Below are 17,172 nucleotides of genomic sequence, written 5' to 3' on the forward strand. Positions count from 1 at the left end.
CTCAGACTGTCCGCAATAGGCTGAGAGAGGATCCTGGACTGAGGGCTTGAAGGCCTGTTTTAAATTAAGGCAGGTCTTCAAAAGACATCACCGGCAACAACGTCGCCTATGGGCACAAACCCACCGTTGCTGGACCAGACAGGACTGGCAAAAAGTGCTCTTCACTGACGAGTCGCGGTTTTGTCTCACTAGGGGTGATGGTGGGATTCGTGTTTATCGTCGAAGGAATGAGCGTTACACTGAGGCCTGTACTCGATTTGGAAGTGGAGGATCCGTCATGGTCTGGGGCAGTGTGTCACAGCATCATCGGACTGAGCTTGTTAATGTAGGCAACCTGAACGTGGTGCTACAGGGAAGACATCCTCCTCCCTCATGTGGTACCCTTCATGCAGGCTCATCCTGACATGACCCTCCAGCATGACAATGCCACCAGCCACACTGCTCGTTCTGTAAGTGATTTCCTGCAAGACAGGAATGTCTGTTCTGCCATGGCCAGCGAAGAGCCCAGATCTCAATCCCATTGAGCATGTCTGGGACCTGTTGGATCGGAGGGTGAGGGCTAGGGCCCCCCAGAAATGTCCGGGAACTTGCAGGTGCCTTGGTGGAAGAGTGGGGTAACTTCTCACAGCAAGAACGGGCAAAAATGGTGCAGTCCATGAGGAGGAGATGTACTACAATACTTAATGCAGCTGGTGGCCACACCAGATACTGACTGTTACTTTTGACCCCCTCCCCTTTTGTTCAGGGACACATTATTCAAATTCTGTTAGTCACATGTCTGTGGAACTTGTTCAGTTTATGTCTCAGTTGTTGAATCTCATGTTCATACAAATATTTACACGTTAAGTTTGTTGAAAATAAACGCAGTTGACGGTGAGAGGGCATTTCTTGTTTTTGCTGAGTTTACTTATTCAACAATGACTGGGCTATTATCACATCATTAGCAAACTTGATGTTTCTTTTTTTGCTGTGTATATATATATATATATATATATATATATATATATATATCTATCTATACAGTGGGGAGAACAAGTATTTGACACACTGCCGATTTTGCAGGTTTTCCTACTTACAAAGCATGTAGAGGTCTGTAATTTTTATCATAGGTACACTTCAACTATGAGAGACGGAATCCAAAAAATCACATTGTATGATTTTTAAGTAATTAATTTGAATTTTATTGCATGACATTAGTATTTGATCACCCACCAACCAGTAAGAAATCCATCTCTCACAGACCTGTTAGTTTTTCTTTAAGAAGCCCTCCTGTTCTCCACTCATTCCCTGTATTAACTGCACCTGTATAAAAGACACCTGTCCACACACTCAATCAAACAAACTCCAACCTCTCCACAATGGCCAAGACCAGAGAGCTGTGTAAGGACATCAGGGGTAAATTGTAGACCTGCACAAGGCTGGGATGGGCTACAGGACAATAGGAAAGCAGCTTGGTGAGAAGGCAACAACTGTTGGTGCAATTATTAGAAAATGGAGGAAGTTCAAGATGACTATCAATCACCCTCGGTCTGGGGCTCACCTCGTGGGGCATCAATGACGATGAGGAAGTTGAGGGATCAGCCCAGACCAAACGGCAGGACCTGGTCAATGACCTGAAGAGAGCTGGGACCACAGTCTCAAAGAAAACCATTAGTAACACACCATGCCGTCATGGATTAAAATCCTGCAGCGCACGCAAGGTCCCCCTGCTCAAGCCAGCGCATGTCCAGGCCCGTCTGAAGTTTGCCAATGACCATCTGGATGATCCAGAGGAGGAATGGGAGAAGGCCATGTGGTCTGACGAGACAAAATAGAGCTTTTTGGTCTAAACTCCACTCGCCGTGTTTGGAGGAAGAAGAAGGATGAGTACAACCCCAAGAACACCATCCCAACCGTGAAGCATGGAGGTGGAAACATCATTCTCTGGGGATGCTTTTCTGCAAAGGGGACAAGACGACTGCACCGTATTGAGGGAAGGATGGATGGGGCCATGTATCGCAAGATCTTGGCCAACAACCCCCTTCCCTCAGTAAGAGCATTGTTGGGTCGTGGCTGGGTCTTCCAGCATGACAACGACCCGAAACACACAGCCAGGGCAACTAAGGAGTGGCTCCGTAAGAACCATCAAGGTCCTGGAGTGGCCTAGCCAGTCTCCAGACCTGAACCCAATAGAAAATCTTTGGAGGGAGCTGAAAGTCCGTATTGCCCAACGACAGCCCCGAAACCTGGAGGATCTGGAGAAGGTCTGTATGGAGGAGTGGGCCAAAATCCATGATGCAGTGTGTGCAAACCTGGTCAAGAACTACAGGAAACGTATGATCTCTGTAATTGCAAACAAAGGTTTCTGTACCAAATATTAAGTTCTGCTTTTCTGATGTATCAAATAATTATGTCATGCAATAAAATGCAAATGCATTACTTAAAAATCATACAATGTGATTTTCTGTATTTTTGTTTTAGATTCCATTACTCACAGTTGAAGTATACCTATGATAAAAATTACAGACCTCTACATGCTTTGTAAGTAGGAAAACCTGCAAAATCAGCAGTGTCTCAAATACTTGTTCTCCCCACTGTATTTTTTAAATCTCTATCTATCTATGGACACAACTACTCATTCAAGGGTTTTTCTTAATTGTTTATTATTTTCTACATCATAGTGAAAACATCAAAACTATGAAATAACACATATAAGACCATGTAGTAACTAAACAAGTGCTAAACAAATCCAAATATATTTTAGATTCTTCAAAGTAGCCATCCATTGCCTTGATGACAGCTTTGCACACTCTTGGCATTCTCTCAACCAGCTTTACCTGGAATGCTTTTCCAACAGTCTTGAAGGAGTTCCACATATGCTGAGCACTAGCTGGTTGCTTTTCCTTCAGTCTGCGGTCCAACTCGTCCCAAACCATCTCAATTGGGTTAAGGTCGGGTGATTGTGGAGGCCAGGTCATCTGATGCAGCACTCCATTACTCTTGTTCTAGGTCAAATATCCCTTACACAGCCTGGAGGTGTGTTGGGTCATTGTCCTGCTAAAAACAAATGATAGTCCCACTAAGCGCAAAACAGATGGTATGGTGTATCGCTGCAGAATGCTGTGGTAGCCATGCTGGTTAAGTGAGCATTGAATTCTAAATAAATCAGAGTGTCACCAGGAAAGCACCCCCATACCTCCTCCGTGCATCATGGTGGGAACCATATATGGAAAGATCATTCGTTCACCAACTCTGCATCTCACAAAGACACGGTGGTTGGAATCAGAAATCTCAAATTTGGACTCATCAGACCAAATTATAGATTTCCACCGGTCTAATGTCCATTGCTCGTGTTTCTTGAACCAAGCAAGTATCTTCTTCTTATTGGTGTCCTTTAGTAGTGGTTTCTTCGCAGCAATTCAACCATGAATCTATCCTCTGCAGCAGAGGTAACTTTTTATTTTTTCCTTTGGCGGTCCTCATGAGAGCCAGTTTCATCATAGCGCTTGATGGTTTTTGCGACTGCATTGAAGAAAAAGTCTTAAAGTAATGGAATGTAGTTTCTCTTTGCCTATTTGAGCTTCTCTTGACATAATATGGACTTGGTCTTTTACCAAATAGGGCTATCTTCTGTATACCGCCCCATATCTTGTCACAACACAACTCAAATGCATGAAGGCATGAAATCCCCAAAATATACATTGACAAGACACATGTTAATTTAAATGCATTCCAGGTGACTACCTCATGAAGCTGGTTGAGAGAATGCCAATAGCTGTCATCAAACGTTCTGCAGCAGAACGTTCTGCTGCCTGCAACATCCTCCAGCATGACCGGTTTGGCGGTGGGTCAGTCATGGTGTGGGGTGGCATTTCTTTGGGGGGCCGCACAGCCCTCCATGTGCTCGCCAGAGGTAGCCCGACTGCCATTAGGTACCGAGATGAGATCCTCAGACCCCTTGTGAGATCATATGCTGGTGCGGTTGGCCCTGGGTTCCTCCTAATGCAAGACAATGCTAGACCTCATGTGGCTGGAGTGTGTCAGCATTTCCTGCAAGAGGAAGGCATTGATGCTATGGACTGGCCCAGTTCCCCAGACCTGAATCCAACTGAGCAAATCTGGGACATCATGTCTCGCTCCATCCACCAACGCCACGTTGCACCACAAACTGTCCAGGGGTTGGCGGATGCTTTAGTCCAGGTCTGGGAGGAGATCCCTCAGGAGACCATCCGCCACCTCATCAGGAGCATGCCCAGGCGTTGTAGGGAGGTCATACAGGCACGTGGAGGCCACACACATTACTGAGCCTCATTTTAACAAGGACATTACATCAAAGTTGGATCAGCCTGTAGTGTGGTTTTCCACTTTAATTTTGAGTGTGACTCCAAATCCAGACCTCCATGGGTTGATAAATTGGATTTCCATTGATCATTTTTGTGTGATTTTGTTGTCAGCACATTCAACTATGTAAAGAAAAAAGTATTTAATAAGAATATTTAATTCATTCAGATCTAGGATGTGTTATTTTAGTGTTCCCTTTATTTTTTTGAGCAGAGAATACAGTGGGGCAAAAAAGTATTTAGTCAGACACCAATTGTACAAGTTCTCCCACTTAAAAAGATGAGAGGCCTGTAATTTTCATCATAGGTACACTTCAACTATGACAGACGAAATGAAAAAAAATATCCAAAGAATCAAATTGTAGGATTTTTAATGAAATTATTTGCAAATTATGGTGGAAAATAAGTATTTGGTCAATAACAAAAGTTTCTCAATACTTTGTTATATACCCTTTTGTTGGCAATGACAGAGGTCAAACATTTTCTGTAAGTCTTCACAAGGTTTTCACACACTGTTGCTGGTATTTTGGCCCATTCCTCCACGCAGATCTCCTCTAAGGCAGTGATGTTTTGGGGCTGTTGCTGGGCAACACAGACTTTCAACTCCCTTCAAAGATTTTCTATGGGGTTGAGATCTGGAGACTGGCTAGGCCACTCCAGGACCTTGAAATGCTTCTTACGAAGCCACTCCTTCGTTGCCCGGATCATTGTCATGCTGAAAGACCCAGCCACGTTTCATCTTCAATGCCCTTGCTGATGGAAGGAGGTTTTCATTCAAAATCTCATGATACATGGCCCCATTCATTCTTTCCTTTACACGGATCAGTCGTCCTTGTCCCTTTGCAGAAGAACAGCCCCAAAGCATGTTGTTGCCACCCCCATGCTTCACAGTAGGTATGGTGTTCTTTGGATGCAACTCAGCATTCTTTGTCCTCCAAACACAAAGAGTTGAGTTTACCAAAAAGTTCTATTTTGGTTTCATCTGACCATATGACATTCTCCCAATCTTCTTCTGGATCATCCAAATGCTCTCTAGCAAACTTCAGACGGGCCTGGACATGTACTGGCTTAAGCAGGGGGACACGTCTGGCACTGCAGGATTTGAGTCCCTGGCTGCGTAGTGTGTTACTGATGGTAGGCTTTGTTACTTTGGTCCCAGCTCTCTGCAGGTCATTCACTAGGGTCCCCCCGTGTGGTTCTGGGATTTTTGCTCACCGTTCTTGTGATCATTTTGACCCCACGGGGTGAGATCTTGCGTGGAGCCCCAGATCGAGGGAGATTATCAGTGGTCTTGTATGTCTTCCATTTCCTAATAATTGCTCCCACAGTTGATTTCTTCGAACCAAGCTGCTTACCTATTGCAGATTCAGTCTTCTCAGCCTGGTGCAGGTCTACAATTTTGTTTCTGGTGTCCTTTGACAGCTCTTTGGTCTTGGCCATAGTGGAGTTTGGAGTGTGACTGTTTGAGGTTGTGGACAGGTGTCTTTTATACTGATAACAAGTTCAAACCGGTGCCATTAATACAGGTAATGAGTGGAGGACAGAGGAGCCTCTTAAAGAAGAAGTTACAGGCCAGTGAGAGCCAGAAATCTTGCTTGTTTGGATGTGGCCAAATACTTATTTTCCACCATAATTTGCAAATAAATTCATAAAAAATCCTACAATGTGATTTTCTGGATTTTTTTTCTCATTTTGTCTGTCATAGTTGAAGTGTACCTATGATGAAAATTACAGGCCTCTCATCTTTTTAAGTGGGAGAACTTGCACAATTGGTGGCTGACTAAATACTTTTGCCCCACTGTATATATACACACACATATATGAAAGAAAACGGATACTAATTGAACCCAGGTGTGAGTCACCGTCTGATTCAAGCAAGTCAGTATCATAGCGATACAATATACTATTAATAAATAAATAGCATTTTGTATTTAATTCTGTGTACAGTATAGTATACCTGGACAGCGGGAGCGGCAGAGAGTGCCTCTGTGAAGCAGATCATGCACATGTCGTCGGCGTCCTGTTTCAGGCAGCCTGTGCTTTTGTCGCAGCCGTGCAGACAGGGCAGACAGCTCTCCTCGTTCTTCACCCCGCCACAGGGGTGGCCGCACGCGTGCGTCTTACTGCACGCCAGCTTGGCATACTCCTACATAGGACACGGAGGGTCATGTTATGCTTTTTACATCTCATCAAATCCAACTTTGTTCAAAGTGTGTTTAAAATAGCAACACCCTTTGCAGTGCGATACTGTACAGAAGAGTCTGGGTCAAATCTATCAATTTAGAGAGTGACTTGGAATTCAATTCACGAACTGTACAATTTAAAATAAATTGAGTTTCAATGTCCATATATTGAATGGGCTGGACAGAAATGGACTCCAAGCCTAATAAGCCAAGTTGAGTTGGGTGTCTCCCACCGGTGGCAGGTAAGGTAAGTTTAGACAGATGAAAATCCATTATCCATTATTATGATCATTATTACCGAGTTGGGTTTTTCATAATAGTGGCGGATGAGGTAAAATAAGCCATACAAATTTAATTTAATGTTTAAACCTCTCTGGCACAGGCGAGCCGCTAGCGACCCACCTCGACAACATCCGGTGAAATTGCAGAGCGCCAAATTCAAAATACAGAAATAGTCATAATAAACATTCATAAAAATACAAGTGTTATACATCGGCTTAAAAAAATTACTTCTTGTTAATCCAGCCGCTTTGTCAGATTTCAAAAAGGCCTTACGGCAAAAGCATACCATGCGATTATCTGAGGACAGTGCCCCGCCTACAAAAGCATACAAACAATTTCCAACCAAGTAGTCACGAAAGTCAGAAATGGAGATAAAATTAATCACTTAACTTTGAAGATCTTCATCTGGTTGCAGTCACAAGAGTCCCATCTACACAATAAACGTTATTTTTGTTCGATAAAGTCCCTTTTTATATCCCCAAAACGATTTTGTTGGCTCGTTTTGTTCAATAATCCACTGGATCAAAGGCGGTCAAAACATGCAGACGAATACATCCTAATAGTACCGGTAAAGTTCATCGAAACATGTCAAACTATGTTAATAATTAATCCTCAGTTTGTCAATTGTCTAAATAATCGATAATATTTCAACCGGACAATAGCGTATTCAAAAGAAAGGAAAAACAACGAAGGGTGCGCAAACCAGTACTGCATGCTTCCTCAGTCCACTGACAGAAAAGTCTCTTTCTTCTTAATTTTTCAGAAAACAAGCCTGATACCATGTCTAAAGACTGTTGACATCTAGTGGAAGCCATAGGAACTGCAATCACTCAATTGGCATTCAATTGGCATTCAATTGAAAACCACCCACATAAAAAAAAGCCACTTCCTGAAAGCCACTTCCTGGATGGTTTGTCCTCGGGGCTACGCCTGCCATATCAGTTCTGTTATACTCACAGACATCATTCTAACAGTTTTGGAAACTTTAGATTGTTTTCTATTATATGCATATTCCAGTTCTCTGCTGCCAATGACTGGAACGAACTACAAAAATCTCTGAAACTGGAAACACTTATCTCCCTCACTAGCTTTAAGCACCAACTGTCAGAGCAGCTCACAGATTACTGCACCTGTACATAGCCCACCTATAATTTAGCCCAAACAACTATCTCTTTCCCAACTGAATTTAATTTATTTAGCTCCTTTGCACCCCATTATTTTTATTTCTACTTTGCACATTCTTCCATTGCAAAACTACCATTCCAGTGTTTTACTTGCTATATTGTATTTACTTTGCCACCATGGCCTTTTTTGCCTTTACCTCCCTTCTCACCTCATTTGCTCACATTGTATATAGACTTGTTTATACTGTATTATTGACTGTATGTTTGTTTTACTCCATGTGTATCTCTGTGTCGTTGTATCTGTTGAACTGCTTTGCTTTATCTTGGCCAGGTCGCAATTGTAAATGAGAACTTGTTCTCAACTTGCCTACCTGGTTAAATAAATCAAATCAAATAAATAAATAAATATCCTAGCATCTGGGCCTGAGTAACAGGCAGTTTACTTTGGGCACGCTTGTCATCCAGACGTAAAAATACTGCCCCCAAGCCCAAAGAAGTTTTAAAGGATGCCATTTTTCCCTTTTCTCAAACATAAAATACAAATAAATATCTGAAATGTGAAAAGTTGTAAGATGAAAAATTGCAAGATTATAGTTAATAAAGAATGTCCTCAAGCTTCCAATAAAGAGATATACAAGTTCTGCTCAGATTATGGCTGAACTATGCCTCTTTTAGCATCCCCAGGAGGCTAACATCTCCTGAGTGGCACAGTGGTCTAAGGCACTGCATCTCTGTGCGTCACTACAGACCCTGGTTCGATACCGGGCTGAATCACAAATGGCCATGATCGGGAGACCCATAGGTCAGCGCACAATTTGCACAGTCGTCCGGGTTAGGGCAGGGGTAGACTGTCATTGTAAAATAAGAATTAGTTCTTAACCGATTTGCCGAGTTAAATAAAATAAAAATATTAGGTTGCTAAGTGTTGAAATAAGGTCGTTATGTTTTCCTTATTTCCACCCCGCTCGTCTCACTTTTCCAAAAAATGTATCAGTTAAACATTCAAGTTGAATGGCCTACGCATTTTGAACACCTTGAAAGAGCTAGCTATATACAGTTGAAGTCAGAAGTTTACATACACCTTAGCCAAATACATTTAAACTCAGTTTTTCACAATTCCTAACATTTAATCCTAGTAAAAATTCCCTGTCTTGGGTCAGTTAGGATCACCGCTTTATTTTAAGAATGTGAAATGTCAGAATAAAAGTAGAGAGAATGGTTTATTTCAGCCTTTTTTCTTTCATCACATTCCCAGTGTGTCAGAAGTTTACATTCACTAAATTAGTATTTGGTAGCATTGCCCTTAAATTGTTTAACTTGGGTCAAACGTTTCAGGTAGCCTTCCACAATAAGTTGGGTGAAATTTGTCCCATTTACTCCTGACAGAGCTGGTGTAACTGAGTCAGGTTTGTTGGCATCTTTGCTCGCACTCGCTTTTTCAGTTCTGCCCACAATTTTTCTAAAGGATTGAAGTCAGGGCTTTGTGATGGCCACTCCAATACCTTGACTTTGTTGTCCTTAAGCCATTTTGACACAACTTTGGAAGCATGCTTGGGGGGGTCATTGTCAATTTGGAAGACCCATTTGCGACCAAGCTTTAACTTCCTGACTGATGTCTTGAGATGTTGCTTCAATAAATCCACATAATTGTCCTACCTCATGATGCCATCTATTTTGTGAAGTGCACCAGTCCCTCCTGCAGCAAAGCATTCCCCACAACATGATGCTGCCAACCCTGTGCTTCACGGTTGGAATGGTGTTCTTCAGCTTGCAAGCATCCCCGTTTCCCTCCAAACATGACGATGGTCATTATGGTCAAACAGTTCTATTTTTTTCTCCATCAGACATTTCTCCAAAAAGTATGATCTTTGTCCCCATGTGCAATTGCAAACCGTAGTCTGGCTTTTTTATGGCGGTTTTGGAGCAGTGGCTTCTTCCTTACTGAGCAGCCTTTCAGGTTATCTTGATATAGGACTCGTTTTACTGTGGATATAGATACTTTTGTACCGGTTTCCTCCAGCATCTTCACAAGGTCCTTTGCTGTTGTTCTGGGATTGATTTGCACTTTCCGCACCAAAGTACGTTAATCTCTAGGAGACAGAACGCGTCTCCTTCCTGAGAGGTATGACGGATGCGTGGTCCCATGGTGTTTGTAACTTGCATACTATTGTTTGAACAGATGAACGTGGTACCTTCAGGCATTTGAAAATTGCTCCCACGGATGAACCAGATTTGTGGAGGTTTACAATTTTTTTCTGAGGTTTTTGCTGATTTCGTTTGATCTTCTCATGATGTCAAGCAAAAAGGCACTGAGTTTGAAGGTAAGCCTTGAAATACATCCACAGGTACACCTCCAATTGACTCAAATTATGTCAATTAGCCTATCAGAAGCTTCTAAAGCCATGACATCATTTTCTGGAATTTTTCAAGCTGTTTAAAGGCACGGTCAAGTTAGTAAACTTCTGACCCACTGGAATTGTGATACAGTGAGTTATAAGTGAAATAATCTGTCTGTAATAAATTGTTGGAAAAATGACTTGTGCCATGCACAAAGTAGATGTCCTAAACGACTTGCCAAAACTATAGTTTGTTAACAAGACATTTGTGGAGTGGTTGAAAAACGAGTTTTAATGACTCCAACCTAAGTGTATGTAAACTTCAACTGTAGATCCAATATGATACTATGATCACTATGACTGGACTAAGTAAGTTTAGCTCTCTGAACACTTGAATATGAAAAGAGCTTTATCAATGCAATTCAGAACAATGATCATTATGACGGATGTTGTGAATGGTTGGTACCTGGCAGTCTGGGTCAGAGCAGACACTGCCAACGGCTGAGAGCTCGGTGCCGTTCCTGGTGCCACAGAACCTACAGGCGTCTGAGCTGCTGGAGGCTGGTTTCCCTGCACATAGAGGCAGAGCATTAGCTATGCACAACAAAAGGATCATACACATCCCTGTCATTAACATCACACGGCAGATCAACAGTCATGACAGCCGGTGTCATTTTATGATCGTAAAGAATTAGAAAGGTAGAAGCAACAAGTAGTAGCTACACTTTACCTTCTAATAGGCTCGGTGAAAATGTAACCATATTCAGTCCCTCTCAGATCTACACAAGTGTCTAGGGGGGTAATGGTAAGCTGGGGTTGTTTCTGGACAGGGCTAGAAAGGGTCTGTTACCTGTGTGCTCCCTAAACTCCACCATGGCCTTCATGGTCTTAGAATCGGCCAGAGCCATGAGCCAGAAGAGCTTTGTCCTCCCACAGCCCTCGTGGAGGTCCACTTTGATTGCCTCCTCTTCCTCCTTAAACACCTGGAGAGAAACAGCAGACTAGGGTTACCGCCATGTTGAATTATATTCCTGTCAGAAAGGGATGCTGTTGTAATATGAATTGGATTGTAAGGGTGTTAGACATTTTCAGAATGAATGGTAATATTGAAAATACAGAGCATGACTAATCAATACCTTATTTACTATAGCCAACGTAGGGAGAAAAATCATTTTAGGTTGTATTTTGTGTAGAACAACTTTAACATTCATAGGTGGTCAGGTCTTCACAAATGAGGGTATACACATTACTGCAGGTGGCAAAAAAGGTGAAAGAAGAATGACATTTTGACAGGCTCCCAGTCTAGTGCCTTCAGAAAGTATTCACATCGCTTGACTTATTACACATTTTGTGTTATAGCCTGAATTAAAAAAGTCCAAAACAGATTTATATACACAATAATGACATAGTGAATACATGATTTTAGAAAATGTTGCTAATTTATTGAAAATGAAATACAGAAATGTAATTTACATAAGTATTCACACCCCTGAGTCAATCGTTTGTATAAGCATCTTTGGCAGCGATTACGGTTTTGGGTCTTTCTGGGTAAGAGCTTTCCACACCTGCATTGTCCAACATTTGCCCAATATTCTGTTCAGAATTCTTCAGGTATTGACAAATTGGTTGTTGATCATTGACAGAAAAAAATCTAGGGCAAGACCTGGAAATGGTTAAGTAGATTTAATTCAAAACTGTAACTCGGCCACTCAGGAACATTCACTGTCTTCTTGGTAAGCAACTCCAGTATAGATTTGCCCTTGTGTTGTAGATTATTGTCCTGCTGAAAGGTGAATTCATCTCCCAGTGTCTGGTGGAAAGCAGACTGAACCAGGTTTCCTCTAGGACTTTGCCTGTGCTTAGCTCCATTCCATTTATTTTTTATCCTGAAAAACTCCCCAGTCCTTAACGATTACAAGCAAACCCAGAACATGATGCAGCCACCACTGTGCTTGAAAATATCGAGTGGTACTCAGTAACGTGTAGTACTGGATTTGTATTCAGGATAAAAAAAAATGTTTTTCAGTATTATTAAGGACGCCTGAATCTTTGTTGTGACTGGGTGTATTGATACAACATCCAAATTGTAATTATTAACTTCACCATGCTCAAAGGGATATTCAATGTCTGATTTTTTTGTTTTGTTACCCATCTACCAATAGGTGCACTTCTTTGCGAGGCATTGGAAAACATCCCTGGCCTTTGCTCGACTGAGGGACCTTACAGATAACTAGGTGTGTGTGGGGTACAGAGATAAGGTAGTCGTTCAAAGGTCATGTTAAACACTATTATTGCACACAGAGTGAATCTATGCAACTTATGTGACTTGTTTTGTTTTAATCTGGAATTTATTGACTGAAGAAATTTCTGCATTTCATTTTTAAGTAATTTGAAAATATTTCGAAAAACATCATTCCTCTTTGACATTATGGGGTATTGTGTGTAGGCAAGTGACATTTTTGTTATTTAATTTAACACATTTTAAATTCAGTCTGTAACACAAAATGTGGAAAAAGTCAAGGGCTGTGAATACTTTCTGAAGGCAATGGAATGACTGGGAGCAGATTGCCACCTACAGGTGAATGTGGGTACTACTGACCTGTCTCTGATGGGAGCGTGTGCGTCGGTGCAGGTGGAGGAAGCGGTCACAGTCGGTACACAGATTACCACACATGTTACACAGGATGATGGCTGCAGTCTCGCTGTCGTCATGGTTATCGCACATAGGCTGTGGATGGGAGCACGAGACTTTCGGTTACGAACTGAACACCTCGGAAAGGCTGTGCACAGACCTTTCAGGGGGCAAGTGCAAAAAAAAAGAAGAAGGGCACTCCCAGCTTGAATTTGTGACTAGTTTAAGGAAACTGGGCATATGACGCCCATCACTATTTCACAAGAAAGCCATTTGGCAGAAATGCCTTCTATAACATGTGAACTTTCATGCCATCTGTAAACACAAATAAAATTGTTACATTACAAGCCTAGTTGGTTTAGCCCATGAAATTTAATTTCAAGTTCAAGTGGACTGTTAGCAAGCTAACGCTAGCTGACGTTACGTGTATGATCTGTGTAGTAATATTATTCATATCTCAGAGCCATTAGCATTGCTAGTTATAGCCTAATGTTACAGCAGCTAGCTAACATTGAACCTGGTTGGTTATCTACCTGCAGATTCAAGCAGGGTAGTAACGTTATGAGCTGGGAATAAGGCTCATTGTTCAGCTAGCTAGCAACACGTCTAAACAAAAGACTCCACTATGCAAGTAACCATTTCAATAGAATGTTCATGATGGTACTGCGACAACTGTCGATAGACATAGCTGGTAAATTCGCTCTGGCTATCTAATCCAATATCAGAGCACTCACACATATTTAAATTGTTGCCAGCAGCACAGTTACAGTCACCAACGCTCTAAAAACAGCCAGTTGAAGTCGGAAGTTTACATACACCTTAGCCAAATACATTTCAAGTCTTCACAATTCCTGAAATTTAAAACTAGTAAAAATTCCCTGTCTTAGGTCAGTTAGGATCACCACTTTATTTTAAGAATGTGAAATGTCAGAATAATAGTAGAGAGAATGATTTATTTCAGCTTTTATTTATTTCATCACATTCCCAGTGGGTCAGAAGTTTACATACACTCAATTAGTATTTAGTAGCATTGCCTTTAAAGTGTTTAACTTGGGTCAAACGTTTCGGGTAGCCTTCCACAAGCTTCCCACAAAATGTTGGGTGAATTTTGGTCCATTCCTCCTGACAGAGCTGGTGTAACTGAGTCAGGTTTGTAGGCCTCCTTGCTCGCACACGCTTTTTCAGTTCTGCCCACACATTTCGATAGCATTGAGGTCAGGGCTTTGTGATGGCCACTCCAATACCTTGACTTTGTTGTCCTTAAGCCATTTTGACACAACTTTGGAAGCATGCTTGGGGTCATTGTCCATTTGGAAGACCCATTTGCGACCAAGCTTTAACTTCCTGCCTGATGTCTTGAGATTTTTATTCAGTATATCCACATAATTTTCCTACCTCATGATGCCATCTATTTTCTGAAGTGCACCAGTTCCTCCTGCAGCAAAGCACCCCCCACAACATGATACTGCCAACCCCGTGCTTCACGGTTGGGATGGTGTTCTTCGGCTTGCAAGCCTCCCCTTGAATGTAGGCCTTGAAATACATCCACAGGTACACCTCCAATTGACTCAAATTAGGTCAATTAGCCTATCAGAAGCTTCTAAAGCCTGACATTTTCTGGAATTTTCCAAGCTGTTTAGAGGCACAGTCAACTTGGTGTATGTAAACTTCTGACCCACTGGAATTGTGATACAATGAATTATAAGTGAAATAATCTGTCTGTAAACAATTGTTGGAAAAATTACTTGTGTCATGCACAAAGACTTGCCAAAACACTGGACAAAACATTTGTGGAGAGTTGAAAAATGAGTTTTAATGACAACCTAAGTGTATGTAAACTTCCGACTTCAACTGTAGCTAGCTATACACTCGACCGGACAACTGGGGAAAAGGCGCAACCGGGCGCGGGTACATGGCAGTTCAACATGCTCAACCAACGGACAGGGTGGGGGGTGGCAACTTGCGGGTAGTAGTTTCTGAACAAAAATGACAAAAAAAAATTACCTCCGATTTTAAAAAATCTTCACATGTCCGGTCGAATTAGACCTTTATGTCTTAAGATTTTTGTGTTGTGCCCGCCATCTGTTGAGACATGTTCTTGAACACACATCAAGTTTTGGCTGCTAATGATGCTAAAATTGGAATAACATTTTTTATTACATTTTTTGTTTTTCTCCCCAATTTCGTGGTATCCAATTGTTTAGTAGCTACTATCTTGTCTCATCGCTACAACTCCCGTACGGGCTTGGGAGAGACGAAGGTTGAAAGTCATGCGCCCTCCGATACACAACCCAACCAAGCCGCACTGCTTCTTATCACAGCGCCATCCAACCCGGAAGCCAGCTGCACCAATGTGTCGGAGGAAACACCGTGCACCTGGCAACCTTGGTTAGTGCGCTCTGCGCCCGGCCCGCCACAGGAGTCGCTGGTGCGCGATGAGACAAGGATTTCCCTACCGGTCAAAACCTCGGGAGGCCTGGGAATAACATTTTAAGTAAACTTTTAAATTACATTATAAAGACTTGACTTGAATGGGAATATATGTTTTTTTAAAATTAATGTCAATCATCTATATGTACATAACAGAATAGGCATGACCATTTAAGTTTACATGCTAAGGTGGATGGACCTGCGGTCATCTTTGTGATAGTATTTAGAAGTTAACATTTAAATTACATTTCAATGGTGTACCAGCTAAACTGCAGTGGTCTGATGGGATCCATTCTATGAATCCTATTTCTATGATTGAAATGACACTCACCCTGTATTCAAGAGCACAACACTAAAACCTCAGATGATGTGAATTAAGGTCTAAGCTACAACATATGCAATTTATTTTTAAGGAATACTCAAATAGTTTATCTTTTCCAGTGATAAAGACATGGGGGGGTATGCAAAAACAGTTCAACTGAGCACCTTAATCTTGTGAAAGTTTTGGCATTCAGGTCCTACTTCCATGAGCAAACATGTATGGAAGTTTTGTTTAAATCAAAAGGGATGCTGTCAAAAAGTGATTGAATTCAAATTGATTTACCATATAGTCCTATTAATGGAAATTTAAAAATAATTGTATTTCTAAGGAATTCGCTTTTGAGTGCTTTAAAGCCAATCCATTAATTGATGCATTATCTCAACGGGTTACAATTGAAAACAGCTTCTGATTGTATTGGTTACAAGTTACAATGTAAAGTCTTGACTCTATATTGCTTTGCCAAAGTGCACATGTTCTATGAGGCCAATATGGACAAGTTACCATCTGTTTCTGCTGTCCATCTTTGCCCATCCAGCGGCCCGAGGACAGCCTGTCCACATGATCCTGGTCCAACACACACAGAGAGGCCAGTGCCAGCCACAACTACAGTACAGAGAGAGAGGACAGAGAGGATAAAGGAGAATATCCCAAGAATGTACACTAACCTGACATATGTGTAAGGACAAACATCTGTCACACACACACAGAGCGCAGTTCATACAAATGCTTCACCCACACGCCAGAGCTGGGTTCAAATACATGTGTATTTTGATTATTTGTTATAGCTACTTACTTTTGTGTATTGATTATTTTCAAATAATGTGACCAAAATATTTTAAATAATTTTTAAATAATGTCCTATAAATGATAATGTCCAACTATAATGTCTTACTATTTAAAAATATTTTCAAATACTTATTTACAAATGCATTATTTCAAATACACCTAGGTTCAAATGCATGGTTGTATTTATTTGATTTTAAAATTTCAAATACATGCCAACTATTCAACTACTGTATATATATTTTTATATTTTTTACACACACACACACTTTATTATATATATATATATATATATATATATATATATATATATATATATATATATATATATATATATATATATACACACACACATATATATATATATACACACACACATATATGTACACATATATATATATACATATATATACATGCATACATATATATATATATATATATATATACACACACACACACATATATATACACATATATATACATGCATACATATATATACAGTGGGGCAAAAAAGTATTTAGTCAGACACCAATTGTACAAAGTTCTCCCACTTAAAAAGATGAGAGGCCTGTAATTTTCATCATAGGTACACTTCAACTATGACAGACAAAATGAGAGAAAAAATCCAGAAAATCACATGGTAGGATTTAATGAATTTATTTGCAAATTATGGTGTAAAATAAGTATTTGGTCAATAACAAAAGTTTCTCAATATTTTGTTATATACCCTTTGTTGGCAATGACGGAGGTCAAATGTTTTC

General features: G+C 40.9%; 1 protein-coding gene across 23 annotated transcripts in view; it reads right to left on the reverse strand.

The window, feature by feature from the left end:
* The window catches only part of LOC112234653 (E3 ubiquitin-protein ligase MYCBP2-like), a 326,118-nt gene that overhangs the window by 24,663 nt on the left and 284,283 nt on the right, over window positions 1-17,172 (reverse strand). For 22 of the 23 annotated variants that reach the window (XM_042314694.1, XM_042314668.1, XM_042314744.1 and 19 more), the window contains 5 exons: window positions 16,130-16,231; window positions 12,844-12,972; window positions 11,095-11,227; window positions 10,711-10,814; window positions 6,277-6,465 (listed from right to left, as the gene is read on the reverse strand). In XM_042314694.1, the coding sequence (XP_042170628.1) occupies window positions 6,277-6,465; window positions 10,711-10,814; window positions 11,095-11,227; window positions 12,844-12,972; window positions 16,130-16,231 (657 nt within the window). The remainder of the gene's footprint in view (window positions 1-6,276; window positions 6,466-10,710; window positions 10,815-11,094; window positions 11,228-12,843; window positions 12,973-16,129; window positions 16,232-17,172) is intronic. The other variant, XM_042314610.1, reaches the window with a different exon arrangement.

This window comes from Oncorhynchus tshawytscha, linkage group LG03, assembly GCF_018296145.1.
Source record: "Oncorhynchus tshawytscha isolate Ot180627B linkage group LG03, Otsh_v2.0, whole genome shotgun sequence".
NCBI classification, from domain to species: Eukaryota; Metazoa; Chordata; class Actinopteri; order Salmoniformes; family Salmonidae; genus Oncorhynchus; species Oncorhynchus tshawytscha.